Below are 23,304 nucleotides of genomic sequence, written 5' to 3'. Positions count from 1 at the left end.
TTGTCTGGACTGTCGACAGCGATGTTGTCATCCTTGCCATCCGCTTCTTCAACACACTCGGCCTCACAGAGCTCTGGATCGGCTTTGCAGGTGGAAAAAACTATATGGACATTCCTGCTCATGAAATCAGCAAGGATCTTGGTCCCCAGAAGTCACTAGCCTTACCACTCTTCCACGCTTTAACAGGCTGTGACACAACCTCAGCCTTCCTGTGCCATGGGAAAAAGAGTGCATGGGCAGCTTGGGAGGCAACACCAGATCTCACAGAATCTATGGTTACCCTCACCTTAGAGCCTGAACAGATCAACAATGACGTCCATGTCCAAAGACTGGAGCGTATGGTCGTCATCATGTACAGCAAGAGCTGTGGTTCCAGCCGTGTAGATGAAGCTAGACATCACCTTTTCTTGAATGGTACCAAGTCTCTCGAGAACCTGCCACCCACCCAAGCTGCATTGATTCAGCACATCAAAAGAGCACTGCTGCAGGCCAGCTTCTACTGGAATCAGGCAACCGCTGTCCAGCAAGATATCCCAGAGTTCAATGCATGGGGATGCATTCTCCCTATGGAGGATCCCACTACCACTATACAGATAAGGCGTTGTCGGGAAAATTCGTTTCGCGTTCCTACCCCAAAGCAACAAAATAAAATTAAATTCTTTATCAAAATTTATAAGGAAAGACAAGTACTTTGTTTAGGCTTGGCTTGTAGGGAATTCCAAACCTGCGTATATTCTAATGCACATAACTATAGAACCCATTCTAAATGCGCATATGAACGCCATCAGCGTTTCTCACAGGTTCGCGTTTAAAGTCTGTGTAGAGGGAATGGTGTCGTCTTAGCGGCCCCTAATTTAATAACAAATGATCGTTGCGACGGAAGCAAATCAATAAAAAATAACTTTAGATGGAAAATAACTTAACTCTGCTATAAATCCAAAACAATCTCTGTTACCTTAAATTATACGCTTATCTCTGTGAAGCTGCTTTGAACAAATCTACATTGTTAAAAGCGCTATATAAATGAAGATGACTTGACTTGACTTGACTTGACTGGGGATGGTATCGGGACTCTACGAGCAAGACTTGGGAACCTTACTGGACTAATCTCGGAGACGCCAGTAAAGCCTGCACCATTCTCCTCCACTGTGGCTGCAAGACAGCATGTAGAGGGCACTGTAAGTGCTGTAAAGCTGGAGTTCGTTGCACTTCTATATGTGCATGTGAGGGTGCTTGTACAAACAATGATGGTGAAGACAATAAGAGATCCGGTGATTGTGAGTGATAATGATAATTCATGTGAGAGACCATGAGAATTCACTGTTGTTTTTTATGTTATTGCTGTTTTTTTGTTATGCTAAGCAAACCTTTAAGAGTTTTGGAAAAATTGACTATATTATTATTTTAACAATTTGATATAATATAAATATTGCCTTGCAATAATAATTGTGTCTTATTCTTTCTTATATGATTACACTTTGAAATGTATTCACCTGTGGTAAACTGAAAACCATTTCACTTTTATAAGGAAATGAATCAACATTGAGAATAACCTTCAAAGTTGTGGTAAAAAAAAAGGATTTTCAACCACAGTCTTGAAAAAATACAGGTTCCAGACTTACACAAGCATAAATATAAATATGCCAATGGACTTCCTGTGGTCAATAAACATAAAATAGACACCACATCCTCATTTGTAGCGCATTTGGTTCAAAATTTGTAGCCAAAACCATTTTTCGGACAGCGGCCATATTGAATTTAGGGAATTTGGGGGGTCCTGATATACCCAATCATAAATGTAAGTATTCCTATGGGTTTCCCTTGGTCAAAGAAGGTAAAATAGACATCAAGTTTGTATTTGTATCTCATCTGGCTCAAAAGCTATAGCCGAAACCCTTTCAGGCGGCGGCCATATTGGATTTGGCCGCCATCTTGGTCTCAGGGACCATTGGCTCGGGCGCCCTGGCTAAATCATTTCAGTATCCCCTCAGCTACATCTGTGCCAAATTTGGTGCTTGTAGATGAATTTGCGCGAACAATGGTGTGTAAGGCCCCATACTACAGCCCAAACTGCTTTTTTGGACAGCGGCCATATTGGAATTGGAGGATTAAGGGGTCCAGATATACTGGGTCATAAAAATAAACATTCCTATGTGTTTCTCATGATCAATTAAGCTGAAAAATATATCAAGTTTGTATTTGTAACTCATGTGGTTCAAAAGTTAAAGCCGGAACCCTTTTCGGGCGGCGGCCATATTGGATTTGGCCGCCATCTTGGCCCCGAGGGTCACTGGCTCCGGCGCCCTAGCTAAATCATTTCGGTATGACCTGAGCTACATCTGTGCCAAATTTGGCGCTTTTAGATGAATTTGCGCGAAATTACCTATTTATGTGCTTAAGGCCCCTAACTAATGCAAGGAAGTGAGACTGGAATTGCTGACGATTCGTTTTGGCAGTTCAGTATCGATTATTTCTTTTAGGATACAATAACTTTTTTTGTCGTGCACTTTGAGTTTGATTTTTAAAACTTTGCAGACCTTTTACATTCACAAACAGCTTTATTACACACTGCATGAAAGGACATATTTGAAAAAAAATCTTTTTACATTCAAAGTGTATTTTTTTGGCCATTTTGACTCTTTTACCCATTTCATTTTTGATAAAAGTGGCCATGAACAGGCCAGCCCCGTTAGAGTAAGTAAAAATAAGCAGATTACATTGTCATCAAACAAGCGTTACAGTTACATAAGGCTAATTCCCCTTGAGCTTCCCATTTCAGTATTTCAAGCCAGAAAGTGTTTGTTTTATGGTGTGTGTTTCAAACTACAACCGTGGACAGAATGTGTGAACAGCAGTGTTTTATTTTGTTTGTCTCCATTGATTTAATTTTTTTTTCAGGGACACACTATTTGTATTCACTCTTTGTACAATGAATATTTATTTAAAATTATTCTGGTATTGCCCTTTATTGCATTCTCCTTGGAAGAAGTCATGGCTCTTGTAAACTTTCTATCAACTACAGTACATAGAAAGTGCCTCTTGATAGCTTTTTTTGCTTCATACACTGATACTTAAAATGCAAAACAATTCTATTTTTCATGTGTGCTCATCCTAGAATCTCTGAACTCATGTATTTGTCTAAATATCTTGCAGGTCCAGTTGTCACGGAGGAAAAGATTCAGGAGGCGAAAGTCTTTTATCAGATGCACTTTAAACAGTCAGTGTTCGATGAAGAGGGATGGAGAAAAGTTTTAGAGGTACAAACAGAAGTTTATATAAAAGTCAAAGTTTCTTTTTAGATATTTCACCATTACAAGACTTTGAAGTCTGCTTACTTTGTTCCGGAGATGAATGCACATGGAGATAACGACCACCTGCCTTCTTCCTGTTCCTAATTGTGTTGTCAGAAATATGATGGCCGCCTTCCAATCCGTATCAAAGCGGTTCCCGAGGGAAAGATCGTTCCCAGAGGGAATGTTCTTTTCACCGTGGAGAACACGGATCCAGATTTCTTCTGGCTCACTAATTTTATTGAGGTATTACTTGTCTTCTTTCATCTTTATTTCTTTTTAAATCGTTTTTAATATTATAAGGTAGCCAATGCAGATAAGGTAAAGTCAAAAAGTATACAAGTTAAAAGTCATTATTTATATATATATATATATATATATATATATATATATATATATATATATATATATATATATATATATATATTCTCAAAAATCTATACTTTTAAATCAATACTTTTATTCTGCAAGGTCGTATTAAATAGATCAATAGTGACAGTAAAGACTTTTACATAAAAAAAATATATATTTTATATATATATATATATATATATATATATATATATATATATATATATATATATATATATATATATATATATATATATGTGTGTGTGTGTGTGTGTGTGTGTGTGTGTGTGTGTGTGTGTGTGTGTATTTTAAATATATATCAAATAAATGATGTAGAATCCCTGAAAAAAATATCACAGTTTCCATAAAAATATTAAGCAGGGAAAAAAATGTCAACATTGATAATGGTAAGAAATTTTTTATTGAAGGATCATGTGACACTGGAGGAATAGCTACTGAAAATTCAGCTTTACCATCACAGGAATAAATGACATTCTAAATATATATATTATAATAGAAAACAGTTATTTTAAACTGTAATATTTCACAATAATATACTGTTTTACTGTATTTTTGATCTAATAAATGCTGCCTTGTTGAGCATTAAAAACATCTTTCTCAAATACCTTTTAATTAGTAATGTAATCTAAGGGCAAAAAACGAACATTTAATCAACCTTGTCAAAACATTGCGAGAAGAAGATGCCATTCGAAGTGTCGTTTCAAACTTTGGGCACTTTCTTAAGGCTGTTAGTAAAGGATCCCCTCAAGGAAGTAACTGTGTCACATGATCCTTACATATTTTCATGTTTGTATGTTTGAGGCACTATACAAGTTAAAACAACAATCTTAACTGCAACACAAATCCCCCATGAATGTCTCACTGTCAGCATAGTCCATCAACCTGTTGGTGTGGCATTTTACTTCATATTGGATGATTCTGCCATACTGTTGTTCAGGATGACAACAGGCTTTGATTTCCAGCATGCGAGGGAAGTTTGGACAGGCTGGTGGGGGCAGTGAGGGCATGAGTTCATTAGGTTCTGAACGGGCCTGCAGACTCACGCAACTGCTGTTTCTATTATCATTATGAAGACACATATTGTTCGCTACCAGGTCTGAAGATGCATACCTACAGTCCATGATGAACATTATTTCACACAGTTAATTTCTCTAATATAGGATGAAGCTATGAAGGTTGGATATTTATATTTATTCTTGCATTTGGCATATGCTTTTACCCAAACGGTTTATCCATATATTATTGGTTCATGCATTCTCTGGGAATTAAACCCATCACTTTGGCGTTGAAAGCACCATCCTCTACTGTTTGAGGTACAGGAACACTGTCGGTGCGTCCGAAATCGCATATTGTCTGAGTTCACATTTGAATTTGTGACCGTTGTAAAAGTATGTTCTATATAGTATGAATATGGGTAGTATGAATGAAATTATCTCGTACTGTATCCGCCATGTTGCTTCTGTCACATGACCTACCAGCGTCAGCGTCATTCATAAATCCTCTCCCGTGGGCTCATGGGATAGTAAATAGTTCATCAAATGAGCACTTATTATAAGCACTATATTCGGTCATCTGGGTGTTTTTCTCCTACAGTTTGAAATACAACTATGTATTTGGACATACTACTCCGTTGGCTTACTGTATGCTATATAGTAGGGGCGTATTTGATTTCGGACGCAGCATATGTGATACAGTATTTTTTATTATGGTCCATGATGGTTCCATCACAATAAATAAAAAGTTCCTTTCCAGATCCTTCACTCTCTCTGCTCACTTCAAGAAACAGTTGAAGACACAACTCTTCCACAAACAATTCCCTTAATCTACCTGCAATCAATATCAAATACATTTAATTTAATTTTTAAAATGTTTCATTTAATTTTTTCATTCTCATTAATTTGCAACTACATGTCAACTAACTCTCATTACAGTATTAGGAGACTGGTAGGGTTAGGGTTTGGGTTAGTAGAGTATGTTGACATGTAGTTGCAAAGTTACTTTTAGTCCGTATAATGTCTGTTAGGGACCAACACAATAAAGTGTTAGCAGATATTAAAGGAGAACTCCGGTCAATTTTAACATTGAGCTTTTGTTGAGCTCATCACTTTGAAGTCCACAGTAGTCGATTGTCGAGTTCACGCGCATAGGTTTAGTACCTATGATCACGCGCGTGAACTCGACAATCGACTACTGTGGACTTCGACCGAAAACAGGATGTAAATACAGGTATGAGTGCTGGCTGAATTAACATCACTTTTATTAATATCTTTCACATCTACTGCAGTCAGATTCACCGTGATCACTCTGAAGGAATCACTCACATTAGCTGTGCACTTGTAATGACACATCAAGGATGTTAAGAGGCTAAAAGCTGGTTTAAAACTTGCCCCATTGAAGTCAACAGGGTGCAAATTTTAAAAAGAGGATAACACGGTGTAGGCAACACCGATTTTAGTCGTTGTTCTCTGTATTGACAGCACTCCAAATTTACAAAAAAAGATGAGCTCAATGTTAAAATTGACTGGAGTTCTCCTTTAAGCAGACAGTCTACTAATACTCTAATGATTGATAGTTACTTATAGTTAGTAAAATATCTAAAGTGGACTATGGAAATAAAGTGTTATCAATTTCTCTTTTACCTTTCTTCACTTTTACTTAATATAACCTTGAATATTGACTTTGCAGTATTGCTGTCCTTCAGTGATGTCCCTCATTTTTAAGTCACTTTAGATTAAACTGTCTGTGAATTGAATGTAATGTACAGTAGACGTCCTTGAGCTAGGCACTTTATCCCTGGTTGCTGTGTAAGTTGCTTTGGATAAAAGAGCCTGATAAAATGTTTTACTTTTATTGAAGGTGTCTTGAAAGTCTAAGCTGATTGGTACACCTAGATCTTGCCAGTTAGGACGATTTGTCTTTACTTGAACAAGCCCTATTGGCGTTCTGTCAGCTTTTCAATGAGTACAGTTTATGTTTTGATGTCAAGACCAGAGAAAACACATAGATCCAAACATAATCTTTGTCAGTTCCTGACATGCATGTCCTTAAGGAGCCACAGATCAATGAGTCGTGATTTAAATGGTCATAATGGTATCAGGGCCATAAAATTGCGAGTGCAATTACGAGCCATCTTTGGTCTTCTCTGACGCACATGTCATTGTGTACACTCTGTCCCTACAGACGATGCTGGTCCAAATGTGGTATCCCATCACCGTGGCAACAATCTCCAGGGAGTTCAAAAAGATTCTGGCCAAGCACCTGAAGGCCACGTCAGGGAGCCTGGAGGGTCTGGACCTCAAGCTGCATGATTTCGGCTACAGAGGGGTGTCTTCACAAGAGGTACGATTGGGTCAATAATTCCACTTTCTGTTCAGGACATTTAACTAAAGCTAAAACAATTTAAAATAATTTTTAGTAAGCTGAAATAAAATAAAACGTGAATATTGGATGAAAAACTTGGAAAACGCTTTACAATAAAAATAGACCCTTTACAGTGTTTTAAGTTAGTTAAAAAAGTTTATATTTTAAGTTCTTTTCGCCATTATCAGGAAAAAACGCAAGTGATTGGGCCTCCGCCGACCCCAGAGGGTTAATGAGAAACTAACAATGAAAAATACTTCTAAAAAAACTTTTAGAAAAAAAAGAAAGACATTTTTAAATGTTGCCTTAGTAACTTGAAGTACTAAAATTACTAATACTGAAAAAAAAAATTATTAGCTTTGTAGAAATAAAAATAAAAAAAGACAAAAGCGATCAAAAAAAATTATGGAAGCTTGTTTCTGCCACAGAATAAAAAAAGGTAATTGCGACTTATCTCACAATTCTGACATTTTTCTCTCACAATTGTGAGTTTACATCTCAGAATTGCGTGATTTAAAGTCGCAATTGCGAGTTATAAAGTCAGAATTGCGTGATATAAAGTCAGAATTGCGTGATATAAAGTCAGAATTGCGTGATATAAAGTCAGAATTGCGTGATATAAAGTCAGAATTGCATGATATAAAGTCGTAATTGTGTTTTAAAGTCAGAATTTTGTGATATAAAGTCGCAATTGTGTGTTATAAAGTCAGAATTGCATGATATAAAGTCGCAATTGTGTGTTATAAAGTCAGAATTGCATGATATAAAGTCGTAATTGTGTTTTAAAGTCAGTATTGCTTGATATAAAGTCGCAATTGTGTGTTTTAAAGTCAGAATTGCATGATATAAAGTCAGAATTGCATGATATAAAGTCAGAATTGCTTGATATAAAGTCACAACTGCGTGTTATAAAGTCAGAATTACATGATATAAAGTCGCAATTGTTTGTTATAAAGTCAGAATTGCATGATAAAAAGTCGTAATTGTGTTTTAAAGTCAGAATTGCTTGATATAAAGTCGCAATTGTGTGTTACAAAGTCAGAATTACATGATATAAAGTCGCAATTGTGTGTTATAAAGTCAGAATTGCATGATATAAAGTCGCAATTGTGTGTTATAAAGTCAGAATTACATGATATAAAGTCGCAATTGTGTGTTACAAAGTCAGAATTACATGATATAAAGTCGCAATTGTGTGTTATAAAGTCAGAATTACATGATATAAAGTCGCAATTGTGTGTTATAAAGTCAGAATTGCATGATATAAAGTCGTAATTGTGTTATAAAGTCAGAATTACATGATATAAAGTCGCAATTGTGTGTTACAAAGTCAGAATTACATGATATAAAGTCGTAATTGTGTTATAAAGTCAGAATTACATGATATAAAGTCGCAATTGTGCGTTATAAAGTAAGAATTGTGAGATGTAAACTCGCAATTGTGAGATTTAGTCACAATTATCTTTTAAAATGTTGTATTCTGTGGCGGAAAGCCGGAAACTGAAATGAATAATATAAATAATATAATGGTATATAAATAATTCTAAAATGACACTGGATCAGTACAGTGAATATAAGCATTATAAGTGTTGTGTGAGATATTGAAAAAATTGCCCTATGTTTCATTTTAGCATGATGCCATGATAGTAATGTGTTTTCAATCAACCAGGGCTGCGTTTCCCTAAAGCATCGTAAGCCTAAGTAGATCGTAGAACAATTGCCACCAATGGTTTTACCATCAACTTAGCTCACAATGCTTTTGGGAAATGTAGCCTAGTCTGTTTTTGTTGTGTTGTGTGATTGACACTTCCAAAAACACAATATTTTATGTATTTTTGACTATGAGTGACTATTTAGAAAACTAAAAAAGGGACTATTACCGATTACATGACATTATTTTGCCCTCAAGGTCTTATATCTGTAGCCATTCACAGCACACTCTAAAGAAGATCCCTCAAAAGCACTGAAACATCTTTAAAGTCAAACAGGAAGTGCCTCCAGTGTTAAAATATCTGCCTTTATTCTTTTTTTAGCCCTGAAATCAAAGCTCAAGCAGAATGGGGTCTTTCTCTCTTCTGTGCTTTTTAAGGAAGCCCGGTCTTCTGGGGCAAATGAAATCAGACATTACTCGGTGAAAGCAGAAAATCAATTCATTCTGAGACAAGACCATTCCATTTAATCAAAAAGAGATCAGACCTGACCTTTCGATACGCACACGACGCAGGCCGCTCTCCTTTTCTGTGGATTTCAAAAGGTAGGAGCCCTGATTGCTGGCTGTGTTTGAGTGAGGTTGTCACGCTGATGGGTTTGGGTCGTCGGGTGGTGCTGTTTGAAGAGTTGTGTGAGTAAAGATGACTGTTTGGCTCTTGAATCGGACCGTCTGTTGTGTAAAGGTCAACTCTGCCAGGTTTCATCTATATCACACAGTGGCAGGTTCAGGTGTTGGGTGACTAGTGATAAGCAGCGAGTTTGTTGCTGACTGGCTGGGCGTGCTGAGTGTAGGAGACCTTTGTGTGTGACTGTGTATGAAGGTGAGACCACTAGTTTCTAATGAGGTGTGACATAACCCCTCTGTGGTGCCCTTTCCAGACCAGTATGCCATCATCTAAAACTGGAGATGGCGACCGATTAGAAAAGGTGCATTTTCCATTTCAATTGAAAATATGATTAAATGTTTAGGTCATATCACAGGCTGGATTTTTACATTTTATCTTATTAATGAACTTAAACCAATTCTTTATTCAAGGCACAAATAAAGTGATGGGGTAGGTATATAACTATACCTATAACTATACATGAACTTGCAACCTTTGTAACCCCATAGCAAATTTAATACCACTGTACTGAAAAGATTTTGATTAAAAAAAATGATGTGATTTATTACTTCATTTTATGATTTAATTGTTTTTTCAAACTTTGTTAAAAAATAGTCAAGGTTTCTCAGAGATTTGAAATTTCAGTCTTTGTTGCCCCAGCAAATATAATACTGTATTGAAAACATTTGATTTGATTTGATTTGATTTGATTTGATTTAAAAATATATATATATTTTTTAGGGCTGTTAAAAGATTAATCGCGATTAATCACATCCAAAATAAAAGTTTGTGTTTAAATAATATATGTGTGTGTACTGTGTATAATTAAATTTGTATATATAAATACACACACATGCTTGTATATATTTAAGAAAAGTGTGTCATTTATATATATTAAAAAAAATATTTATATATAATATAAATTATATATAAATATACAGTATATGTATGCAAATATTTCTTAAATATATACATGCATGTGTGTGTATTTATATATACAAAATAATTATACACAGTACACACACATATATATTATGTAAACACAAACTTTTATTTTGGATGTGATTAATCGTGATTAATCTTTTGACAGCCCTAATATTCTTTTATTTAATTCAATCATTTAACTTTGTTAAAAAAAAACAAGGTTCCTCAGTCAGAGATTTGAACTTCTAACATTTGTAACCCTGTAGCAAATATAATACCACTGTACTGAAAAAGTTTAATTTAATTTGATTAAAAAAATAATAATAATTTCATTTTATGAATTAAACTGTTTAACTTTGCTAAAAAAAGGTTTCACAGAGATTTTAACTTGCAACCCTTGTAATCCCATAGCAAATATAATACAACTGCGCCTAAAAGCTTCTTCTTTTTTTCTTTTTAATTTATTTTTGATGGTTTAATTTGTTTCTGTTTTGTTTTATTTCACTCTCCCTACCAAACCTTGTCATTTATATTGAGCCACACTATGATCAGTAGTGAATTTCATGTGTTGGGTAACGACTGTCCAATGAAAAAAAACGGACATCTGGTCAATGGTGTTATTTATATCTGGGTTTATGGAATATTTCTCATTTAACTGTCAGTGTAATATTGCTATTGTGTGTTTAAGCCTATTTGATCACTGGCGATTACATGAAATATGACGTTTCCATGTCACGCTCGTGCATTGCAAGGCTTCGTAGGGAAAGTAAGTGTAAAAACGATATCAAGAAAGATTTAAGGAACAGGATGAAGAGAAAAACATCCGTGTGGAATCTAAGAAAGCCTGAAGCGTTTCTCCCTCAGCTGCTGAAAACAGACTAAAGCATGCTGTGTAAAACTATCAAGTCTTCATTAGGGACAGTGGGGTATTGATAGTGTATTTTCTAGGTTGTGGCTGACTGGATTAATGATGGCTTCAAGAGGAGATTAATGATGCCAAACAGAGTTTAATGCCTCTGATACTCAGTGTTCCTGCTCACTCTCCATCACTCTTTTCTGATCAGGGGACAAGCAGTGATAGATTTTAATGCTTTTAAAGTAGTAGTTCACCCACAGTGAAAGATCTGTCCTCATTTACTTACCCTCAAATCCTTCTAAACCGGAATGGCTTTCGTTCTTATGGGGGAAAAACAAAGGGAAGTTTAGCAGACTAGTATCATTGTTAACTAAAACTATTATATATTACATGAAAAACTAAAATTTAAAAAAACTTCAATGAGAAATGTTGCCCTGAGTTTGTTGAAGTGCTAAAATTACTACAGATAAAACTGCTATAAAAAGAAATGAAAGCTAAATAGAGTATTTAAAATGACAAATGCACATAAAAAAATTGCTAAAAACTTAAACTGATACGAAAAATGAAATTAATTGTTTTATTTATTAAAATATTAATACTATACAAAATAACACTAAAATAATGCTGGCATATACTGTGATTCGATATTGTTCTATCATGGGGCTCTTGACAAATGACAAAAGTACATGACACAATACATGAAAATGCATTGAGAAATACATGACGCGGTCTCTAAATCCTTGCTACAATCAAAGCTGCTGACTAAATCTTTGGTGTAGATCTAATTTCCCTGGGTTAATATCAAGTCCAGATCTCATTAGTTCTTAAATGAAAAAAAAAAAAAGAAATAGTCTCTTCAAATTCGCATATAAATACACCGTGTTTCTAGAGCAAGAAATATTGAACCTCACCTCAGGAGGCTAAAAACATTTTGCTTGGAATCAAATGCGTTCACTTTTCAGAGCAACAACCTTCCCTTGACTATCACGATGAATGAAGTGAGACACAGTCAGTAACCCGAGTGTTAAATCAGGGGAATATAGAAAATGTCTTCACACAATTGACTTCAAAGGTCAATGTCTCTCTTTATTATTTGCTTCTTAAAAGCCACTGTCTATAATTCTGTTACAAAAACAGGATCAAAATAATGTGAATTGGCTAATGTTGTCACAACACTGATATATTGGATTTCACTGGAGACAGTGATTTTGGGGGCTATGAGTTTGGCATTAAACAGGTTCAATGACTTCTTTCTGTTGTGTTCTTTCTCTCTTTACCGAACTAGTCGGCAGCACTTGGGGGAGCTGCTCATCTGGTGAATTTCTGCAGCACAGACACAGTTGCGGGTCTGCTGATGGCACAACGATACTATGCGTGTCCTATGGCCGGATTCTCCATCCCTGCTGCGGAGCACAGGTAATGCACATTATGAACTTACTGGACAGTTATTTCAGCCCGTTCTCATCCCAAGGCGTCATATATTGACGCTTTTGACATTTCGTCGACATCGAACGCACATGGCACCCTTTAGCATCAATATGAGACGCAGATAGAAATGGGCCAGAAGGCGCCTCCTAGCGGTCTAACCCTAACCCTATCCCAGACCTAAACCTACCCATAACCGAACAAAGCTCTGTGCGTGTCATATTGACGCTAAAGGGTGCCATGTGCGTTCGATGTCGACGAAATGTCAAAAGCGTCAGTATATGACGCCCAAGGATGAGAATGCCTTGGTTATTTTGTCAAGGCATCTCCGAATTTGTTTGTGTAACATCCTGCCTAAAACCTGAGAAGCTGAAAGAAGTAAACTTTATAACACGATTCAATTTCTACTAAGACATAAGCATTGAATTCATTATAAAGCTTAAATAAAATAATATATAAATAATACAATTAAAATTACTAGAACTAAAACTGAAATAAAAAATAAAGCTATAATAAAATAAACCAATAAATATGACAAAAGCAAAGAGCAAAAGTTAAAATGAAATCTGAAAATATAAAAAAATATGAAAGCTAATTCCAAATTTTAATAAATACTATAATAGTATTAATAATACTAAAATAACACTGGTTCAAGATTGTTATATAATTTAATGATGCCTTGTTAATTAATGTAGCCTGTCTAAAGCCAGTTTTAATTTAATTAATTAAAAGAAAAATTATCTTTATATAATAATTTACAATTTATTAAAAACATTTACTTACCCTTATATTAGTCCAAACTCGTATTACTTTCTTTCGTTCCTGATAAACACAAGGAAAATAATTTTTAAGAATGTACTGGTTGCTTTTCTTTCTTTGCTTTATAAGGAAAACTGGGTTTGTCTAACTTTATCTAACTTTCCCCCTTTGTAGTTTGAATATAAGATGGTAAATATTTAAAGGGATAGTTCACCCCAAAATTAAAATTCTGTCATTAATTACTCACCCTGATGTCGTTCCAAACCCGTAAGAATTTCGTTCATCTTCAGAACACAAATGAAGGTGTTTTTAATGAAATCTGAGAGCTTTCTGTTCTTTGTTGACGCTTTGCCACTTTGACGCTTCAAAAAGTTCATAAAGATATCGTTCATAAAGATAACTAATCCACATGAATTGAGCGGTTTAGTCCCAATTTTCTGAAGAGACACGATCACTTTATGTGATGAACAGGCTTTTATTCACATATAAAAATTCATCAACTCACACATCGGTTATGGTAAACAGAAGCTCAAGCATGTTCGCTTGACGTGCAAGAACCAATGAGGTTCATTCTCGGGTGTTACGCAGCACGTTTGAGGTTTGTTCTCGCTCGTCAAACAGGTTCGGTTGAGCTTCTGTTTATGTTCGCTGATCAATGTTTTGAAAGGGCAGATGTCAAGATTTTCAGTCAATAGCAACTTAAAGGGGTCATGACATGGTTTTTGTTTTTGTTTTATTATGTTTCCTTCAGTGCAATTATAGTATTATTATAGTTTTTTGGACAAAAAGCGTTAAAATTGTAGTGATTTATGACCTTTTCCCACCCTGTTTCTCATCCTCTGATTCAAACAGTCTGTTTTGGGGGTGTTTCCCCTTTAAGAGTTCAGTGTTAACGCCCATTTTTATGATTGGCTAACGTCATTGGCACGACCTGATCTTTAAGCAAAGGTTTTCTGGCAAAGCCAGCATCATACTGCAATTTGTTCTCAAAACAGTCATCCTTGAAATGTAGAGAACACACGCTTAAATTAACACAGCCGTGACTGGGACGTCCGCAAAAAATAAACTGCATCCATTTTTCCCTGACGTCTGGATCGCTCGGTAGCGTATTCAAACATTTTGTTTGTCCACAGCCAGGAACAGCACATCTGCATCATCGCAATCTTCTGTAAACAGACACTCGCTGCACGTCAACTGAACGCCTGTGGGGTGACAACGATGCGATGATGCGAAATGAGGCGTAGTTGTCTTGCGCTGGAGGCGGTCATATGCAAACGACTGGTACGTCACTTCGTACCGTGACGTCACTTCTTACCATGGATTCCCAACGAGCTGTAATCAGAGCTTGATTAAATAAATGCTTTGTTTATAATGGGGAGGACATCTTAAGCTATGAAACTTGCAGGAAGTTTTAATGGTACAAAGACCTCTTATATACCAAAAGATCAAGGCAAATTTGGTTTCTCATGTCATGACCCCTTTAAGTTTTGGTCTGTTGATCACTTGACTTCAAATATAGCTAACAAGCTGTATGGACCACTTTCATGATACTCTTTGAATCCATATTCATTGCGATTACACATTTGACCAGTCTTTAGAATTGTGTTCCACAGAAGAAAGAAAATTAAATGTTTACAACAGAATTTTCATTTTTGCCTGATCTATCCCTTTAAGACTGACTTGGCAGCGAGTTAGACAGTTAGACAGCTGCCTTCGGTAGTAAACAGCCAATATCTTGAAATTCAACTCTGACGTTCAACACCTGCGTGTTAATTTGCATTTGTTCCGTTGATTCTAATTTGTTCTATTAGTAGCTACGCATTCATCCATCTCACAGCTGTAGAGCCTTTTGTCTCTGATGTTGATTGCATTTCTCAGTAGAGCTCTCACTCTTAATTTCAAATCGGACGGCTACTTCTGCGACGTCATTCCAAGTACACATTTAAGTTTTGCAACCATCACAACAATCGGTTTATCAGTCAACCGGAAGATTCCGTGAATCACTCAGGGATTTTTATAGCTCTGTGGCTAAGGATCATTAGACACGAATGACTCATAAGCTGCAAATGATTCTAATTCCCGTCTGGTAAAAGTAAAACCCGTTTATTTTAGTCGAAACCTATTGCTTACCTTCAAACTAAATAAAGCACTTCGTTTATAAGTGTTTCAAATCATTTGACGAAGGTTTGTCTCACTTTGTTTTTCCTGTCTCTGTAGTACCATCATCTCCTGGGGCAGGAGCCGAGAGAAGGACGCATATGAGTGTCTGCTGGACCAGTTTCCCTTTGGGCCTGTAGCTGTGGTTAGCGACAGTTATGACATTTTTAAGGCTTGTAAGCATATCTGGGGAGACAAGCTGAAAGAGAGAGTGATGGAGAGGGGTGAGGATTCTCCCCTTATTATTCGCCCAGACTCCGGGGACCCCGCTGAAACCCTCATCGAGGTGTGTGTGTATCATGTATCAAGTGTGTTAGAACTGTAGGAGTGTTCGCTACAGACCACAAGGCAGCTGCTTCAGTGATTGAGCTTTATTTTAGTGAAGTAACGTCTCAGACGAATAGCTTTGCTTGAAGCTTTTTCTAGCATTGTGACTGATGGGGCTTTAAATGCTGTTGCTTTGACGCTTGTCTTAAAGAAATGCCTTAAGATTTCGATTTTATTTGCTTGTACTGTGGCATAGCATTATTTTCAGATTAGTGTGTTGCTCGAGCTGCATCCTTGAATTCTTACTTTCTTCCATTCTAATTTTTCTCTTCTGTCTCACTTTAGGTGATAAAGATTTTGGAGGAGTGTTTTGGATGTTCTCTGAACTCAGTGGGTTACAAGGTGCTCCCATCATACTTGCGCATTATCCAGGGGGATGGCATTGATCTGAACTCGATTAATGAGGTAAACTAAACCTCAGACCAAGAGAGAAATTGCCATGCACTAGCATTCAAAAGTTTGGAGTCAGTAAGATTTTTTTTTAATGCTTTTATTCAGCGAGAATGCATTAAATTGCTCAAAAGTGACAGTAAAGACATTTTATAAATGTTACAAATGCTATTATTTTAAACTTTCTATTTATGGAAGATCAACATTGAACCAAATTAGCATATTAGAATTATTTCACATAAAGGATAATGTGAATAAATTACAAAATTAAATACATTTTTAAATATATTTTTTATTAAATGAATGCAGTCTTGGTGAGTTTAATAGATTCTTTCAAAAACACCAATCCCAAACGTTTGAATGGTAGTTTATGTACCACAATATTTGGTACGGTGTGATTTACATTGATGTCCAAAAGTCTGAAATCTAGAATTAAAACCTTAAGTCGTTTAAAACTGGAAGTAAACAAAGTTTTATGATTTTGATTATTTAACAGAAAAGCCTTATTATATAAAATAAATACGAAATATTTAAGATTCTGGACTATTTCTTAGTCCCTAATGAAATAATCAAATTTGTTAAATTGATCATGTGAGCGAGCTCCTTCATACAGATGGTCAGATGTTCTAACTTTCATTGAAGCACAAGATGCTCTTTTGATCCTTCTCAAAGAGAATATTTCTACCATTGTGCAAAAATGCTATTTTCGACCTCATTCTAGATGTGCTCATACGACTAGCAAGCTCTAACGCATTGGTTCCCAAACTTTTTAGAGTGGCGTACACCCTTAGGCTTTTAACATCCTTCCATTTAGACTGCAGTCACACCCTTTCCATTAAAGGGATAGTTCACCCAAAAATGAAAATTCTGTCATCATTTACTCTCCCTCAAGTTGTTCCAAACCTGTATGATTTCCTTTCTTCTGCTAAACACAAAAGAAGATATTTTAAAGAAGGTTGGTAATTAAACAGTTGCTGGTCCCCATTGACATCCATAGTATTTTTTTTCCTACTATGGAAGTCAATGGGGTCCATCAGTCGTTTGGTTACCGACTTTCTTCAAAATATCTTCTTTTGTGTTTAGCAGAAGAAAGGAAATCATACAGGTTTGGAACAACTTGAGGGAGAGTAAATGATGACAGAATTTTCATTTTTGGGTGAACTATCCCTTTAAGGGATTTTTTACCTTTATAAATACCTTAATAAAAGAAATAATTCACCAGAAATAATTTTAAATAAAAAAATGTTCAATAGAGAAATATAAAATGATGGTAAAAACTAAGTGATGCTTTTAAATATTGAACTAAGACTGCCAGTAGGTGGCGGTATGTCACTGTCTTAATGAGTGAGTCATCGAGTCATTCATTCATTCATTCAGTATCAAAGCAAGTGGTTGTATTTATAAATGGGTCATTGAATCATTGACTCTAACGATTCGTTGAAAGCTGCAGATTTGTTTACGAAACACCGCTGTGTTGCAGTTTAGTTGTGGCTTTCGTTAGAACTATTATTTTGTTGCAAAATAATGTTTTTTTTTCTTGAGATTCCACTGATGATATATGTACATGTTTTAATATTTAGATCACTTCTTTTACTGATTGCTATCAGGATGTTAAGAGAGTTTGAACCAGTATAACAAAAAATGTGTATAAAACAAATTGCCTACCCTACCTTTAAGTGTGTGGAATAGTGTGTCCAGGGGAAAAAGTGATACTGGCCCTGAATGTTTATTAACCATTTATGACTGTTAGATTATAGCTAAACATTATTACTGATTACACAGTGGTAAATCAGTGATCATTCTCTGATCAGAATTACTGTTTATTTTGGCTAGTGCAGATTCTGGAGAAACTGAGCGATGAGGGCTGGAGTGCTGAAAATGTGTTTTTCGGTTGTGGAAGCGCTCTAGTGCAGAAAATCAACAGAGACACACTTAACTGCGCTTTCAAGTGCAGCTATGTGGAGGCCAATGGCAAAGGCGTGAGTTGTTGTTTTTTTACTTTCAAAACATCCTGTCTTCAAATAAATTTGAGTTTTATTGTTATTTTTTTATTTTAATATCATGTCATTTGTGTTCGCGTAGATGGACGTCTATAAGCAGCCAGTGACAGACCCATCTAAAGGATCCAAGCGTGGACGTCTCTGTCTGAGGAGAAACTCAGATGGCTTCATTGAGACAGTGGAAAGAGGAGCGGGCAAACCAGAGGAGGTTAGATCAGCTGTATACACTGTAAAAACGTCCAATTGTTACCTAAAAGATAGCCTGACAAGCCAGACCTACATCAAGATGTTAGGTCTGGCAACTCACCATAGACACCATAGACGGGATAAACGTCTGTCTTTCAAATTCCCTCTGCACACAATAGGACAGCGCTTAACCAACCAGAGCGTTTTCCCAACAGCGGAGCTTACGTTAGTTGATAGATTCAACTTTTGAATCTGGCCGGCAAAACTATGAACACATCTTCCTTTTTTAAGAATGACTTAAGTACCGTTCTTTGCTCTTTTCTCAAAAAAAAGCTTAACTCCAAGTCCTCCAGAGTCGCGGCCAAAGCCGATTCGAAAGACTGTTCGCCAGCAGCAGCCGCCATTCTTTGTTTTCAAGTAGCAGGGAACCGTCGCAACTCTGTCGTCATTATGTTAAGCCCGCCCCGCCTACTCTATACACGACGTGATTGGCCTGACCCAATTTAGGTTTTTACAGCTCTGAAAGTCAACGGAGAGTTGCTTGACCACCCCGGCTGCAAAATAAATTTTGCTGCCGCTAGGGTGCGTCTAGATTTCTAGGCTACCAAAAAGAGCTATTTCTACTTGATTTAACCAAAGACTGTAATAAAATATGGACGTAGTGTCCGTGACGTCACCGGTAGGTTTCTGCAGAGCATTTTTGAAGCCCAAAATGGGCGGAGCCGGCCGTCGCCATCTTGGTAACGCGTCACCTTGCGTCACTCCCAGATAAACGAAAATGGGCAAAGAGGCGGGATTAGCTGAAGCGACGTGACCGCTAACAGACAGCAGAGAATCGGCTTAGTAGTGACAGCAGCGGCAATTCACCTGTCACTCAATTGGCCACGCCCTTAATTATGCAGAACTTTATGGCTTAATATAATTTAAATGGATGAGTTATATAAAAAAATCACCGCCCTCACAGTTGTCATGAAGGGCAAAATTAGCTATATAGACCAAAACCACTTTTTGTACCAGGCTGTAAAAGCGTGTCTCTAGCGGCCAGTCGATGAATTGCAGTTTAAGTCACTTCTGTGTTGGATTCAAGAGAGAGACCGGAAGGTTTCCGCTGGGATTTAACCCAAATAAAATACTTTTGTTGGTATAAACTAATGCATTTAAGTTGATGCAGTGATGTTAAATAATACTATTGTTTTCAGTGTACCTGCAACATCTGGCTCTTAACCCAGTAATTACCTGATGTTTCAGAAAACTATTTTTTCATATGAACATACTGTGCCATTTTTTACAGAGCCCCTAAAGGGACATGGTGAAGAAAAAAATATAAGATGGGAGGAAAAATTATCTGGCAATGCGAGCGAATGCAAGTTTCTCGGGGGAATACAAAACATTTCAGAGAACGCAAAATCATTGCCAAATAATTTTTCTTCCCAACTCATTTTTTTTTCCTTCACCATGTCCCTTTAGGGCCTCTGTAATTTTTTGCATTCCTAAACATAATTATGATTATTTAAACATGGTTACTTTGAAAATTGATTTTACTTCTATGAACAGGCTGAATTTATTTGATCAAAAATACAGTAATATTACAATTCAAAATAATTGTTGTCCATTTAAATATATTTTTAATTTGATTTATTCCTGTGATGGCAAACCTGAATTTTCAGCATTATTACTCCAGTCTTCAGTGTCACATGATCCTTCAGAAATCATTCTAAAATGCTGATTTGCTGCTCAACAGTTGTGCTGATTAATATTTTAATTTTAGTTTAGGATTTATTTAAATTAGAAATTTCAAAAGAACAGAATACATTTGAAATATATATATTTTTGTAACCTAATACATGTATATGACACTGACCCACAACTTTTGAATGGTTGTGTATGTGAAATCATAAATGCAAACCTTTATAAGGAAGTTAATGCAGGGGAATTTCATATATGGTGATATTCCCCTAATTTGGTGATTCTTATTAATATATGGTCTTCTTTTGTAGGACATGCTGGTGACTGTGTTTGAAAACGGGACCATCATGCAGGAGTACACTCTGGATGAAATCCGTAAAGCTGCTCAGCTTTGGGAGGATGACGTGAGCCCTTCCCAGCACAACAAAGAGGACGGCCCTACTCTGGACATCCACCAGAAGCACATAATGAATGGCGTGCATTAATAAACACAGAATGCACACTGTCCTCAACACTGCCGCTCACAGACCAACCACTGACCTTTTCCATCAGTACACGAGTACAGCAGAACACAGTGCTGCCAATACACTATACAATTACATATCATATCTGACTTTTGAGGCAACCCTTAAGTTTTGGATTTGTTTGACACATTTATTTTATTAGTTCCTCCTTTATTTTCACCTCACTTAGAGATGCCAAATGTCTTTGGTGCTTTAGCATGAATATGTGTTAGCAGTATACTGACGGCAGGGTTTGCATTCGGTTGATTGTATGTTGTTAAAGCATCACTGGGAGTATATTGATAAACGAAGGAAACTTAATTTGAGATGATCTAATGATCGTATCTGGGCTTCTTGCAAAGCACATGATTCTGGTTTCTGACAGGACGTGCACTGAAAATGCAAAAAATCTATTTAAAAATCAATATCCGTTTAACTTTTGAAGGATTTTGGGTGTTCTTTTAATAATTTTTGAAGATGCCCATAATGCCAAGATTGCAAAGAAGCATTTTATACTTTACAAAAATAGTTTTTAAGCTATTTCCATGTTGTGTTCAACATATAGATACCTCTTCTTGCTGTTACATAACTCCCTTAAAGTTGCTTCCTGACATTTCAGAATAATAGTTTTTGTTTGTAGAAATGGAGGAGTGTCTTCTCTGTAGTTTGATAGGATGGTAAATTGATCCTCTTAATGGAGTTAGATGCTGCATAGAAAAGAATCGAAAGTTTTCCTGATAATACTTTTAATGGGATTTATGTGGAGTTGGTTTTAGACTTCCATCTGAGATGCACGGAATACATCATACGAACACTTCAATGTGTTCTGTCTCCATACAGCTGCTGATGGTGCCTTAAAAACCACTCGGACCTCAATGCCAGTCACTCATTCTTGCTTTGTCTTTTCCTCCCATCATTTTTCACACTTTAAAGGGATAGTTCACCCAAAAATGTAAATTCTGTCATCATTTACTCACTCTCGTGTTTGTTCCAAACATGTGTGAATTTCTGTCTTCTGCTGAACACGAAAGAAGATATTTTAAAGAGTGTCGGTGATGTACCCCAGTGACTTCCATAGCATTTTTTTTTTCCATACAATGGAAGCCAATGGGGACCATCAACCATTCGGTTACCCACATTCTTCAAAATATCTTCTTTTGTGTTCAGCAGAATAAAGAAATTCATACAACTTGAGTGAGTAGATGACAGAATTTTTGGGTGGAACTATCCCTTTAATATTGTCCATCACACTCATCCTTCCCTATGCACTCATGTGACTCACATAAGAATGATGTTCAGTGAATTTTTATTTTTTTTGCTGTTGCCTTATGTTTTTTGCTGTTAAGCTTTCGTCTCTTTTGACATCTATATGCCGATGCTGAATGAGATGTGCAGTGGGTTAAATAACGGTGTGTACTCTGGTTATTGTCATCATCTTGGTGTTCGATCATGGAAAGCAGTTGACCCTACCTCTTTTTTTTAACCAATAAGACTGTATATTAATATGACGTGATGATCATTACACTTTAATAGCATCTATTCTGTTGTGTAAATACTCTTTAATGGTAGTTTGAATGATAAAAAATTCCTTGAAGTTTTAGCGTTCCTGTTGCATTTTTGTTTATTTTACAAAGGTGATATTTTGAATGACAAAAAGTTAAAATGTAATAATAAATATAGATTGAACTTCTTCATCTTAACATTTATCTCATCATTTCTTGTTAGAGTGTACGTAACGGTTTTGTGGTTGAAAAACCATGGTTTTGTAAATGAAAAAAAAAATGGAAACCAAAAGCACTGTTGGCCATGATGGTGCCAGTGTGTCTGGATTCTGTCCCAGTTTTTAATTGGATAAAAACAGTGTTCCCTTTTGGACAGCCATCTTCCTTCATTGCTGTCATAGCAGAAAAGGAATGGAATGCCAAAGGAAGGAATGTGACTTCCAGAATGATAACAGTTATGTGTTGATTTGTTCTGCGTGTTGTTTTGAGTTGTGCAAAACTAAATAGAAAGGCCCATATTTACAATATCCAGTTAATTTTGACAAGTTTATATTTATCAGAAGATGGATTTGTTTAGCCGTGTCATGTTTTATTGTTGCACAATTATATTGTGTTCACATGAAATATACTTTTTAAGCACATTCTAGTTGGAATCCCGAAGCTCCTGCTGTCATTGCAATGCATTGATGAGTTTTTAGTTCTGTTAAGCAGGACATCAGAGTCATAGTGAGTTTGTTCATTTAACTTTGTGTAGCATATTTGTATAATGCAATAATGCATAATTTTGTCCACAGACCGAAAAAGTCACATTCATTCTATTTAGACAAGGTTTGAATTGTGTAAGTGAATGAGCAAATGTGTACAAGACATTATTAGACACAAAAAAAATATTGAAAATAATAACTATTCTAGAATTTTACATTACTGATAAAAGATTTTGGTCAGTGAGATTTAAAAAAAAAATGTTTTTGAAAGAAGTATCTGATGCTCAGTCACCAAAGCTGCATTTACTTGATAAAAGATACAGTAAAAATAAATATTGTGAAATATTATTACATTTTTTTTCTATTTTAATATGTCATTTATTCTTGTGATGCCAAAGCTGAAATTTCAGCAGCCATTACATAGAAAAATGCTGATTTAGTGCTTAATAAACATTTTTTATTATTATCATCAGCTTTGTGAAAACCATGATACAAGAGAATTTATTTGAAACAAATCTTTTGTAACATTATAAAAGTCTTTCCTGTCA

The 23,304-nt window shown here is 35.9% G+C and overlaps 1 protein-coding gene across 1 annotated transcript in view; it reads left to right on the top strand.

The window, feature by feature from the left end:
* The window catches only part of nampt2 (nicotinamide phosphoribosyltransferase 2), a 33,990-nt gene extending 11,668 nt beyond the window's left edge, over nt 1–22,322 (top strand). The window contains exons 3-11 of the mRNA XM_081357846.1: nt 3,154–3,257; nt 3,408–3,536; nt 6,843–7,001; nt 12,403–12,533; nt 15,519–15,744; nt 16,071–16,190; nt 18,014–18,154; nt 18,258–18,383; nt 20,359–22,322. Of these exons, the coding sequence (XP_081213972.1) occupies nt 3,154–3,257; nt 3,408–3,536; nt 6,843–7,001; nt 12,403–12,533; nt 15,519–15,744; nt 16,071–16,190; nt 18,014–18,154; nt 18,258–18,383; nt 20,359–20,532 (1,310 nt within the window). The 3' untranslated portion in view covers nt 20,533–22,322. The remainder of the gene's footprint in view (nt 1–3,153; nt 3,258–3,407; nt 3,537–6,842; nt 7,002–12,402; nt 12,534–15,518; nt 15,745–16,070; nt 16,191–18,013; nt 18,155–18,257; nt 18,384–20,358) is intronic.
* Nucleotides 22,323–23,304: the final 982 nt, after the last annotated feature.

This window comes from Scardinius erythrophthalmus (assembly GCF_964197995.2).
Source record: "Scardinius erythrophthalmus genome assembly, chromosome: 25".
Classification (NCBI taxonomy): Eukaryota; Metazoa; Chordata; class Actinopteri; order Cypriniformes; family Leuciscidae; genus Scardinius; species Scardinius erythrophthalmus.
The sequence above is the reverse complement of the archived record's forward strand: the minus strand, read 5'-3'. Positions and strand labels throughout refer to the sequence as shown.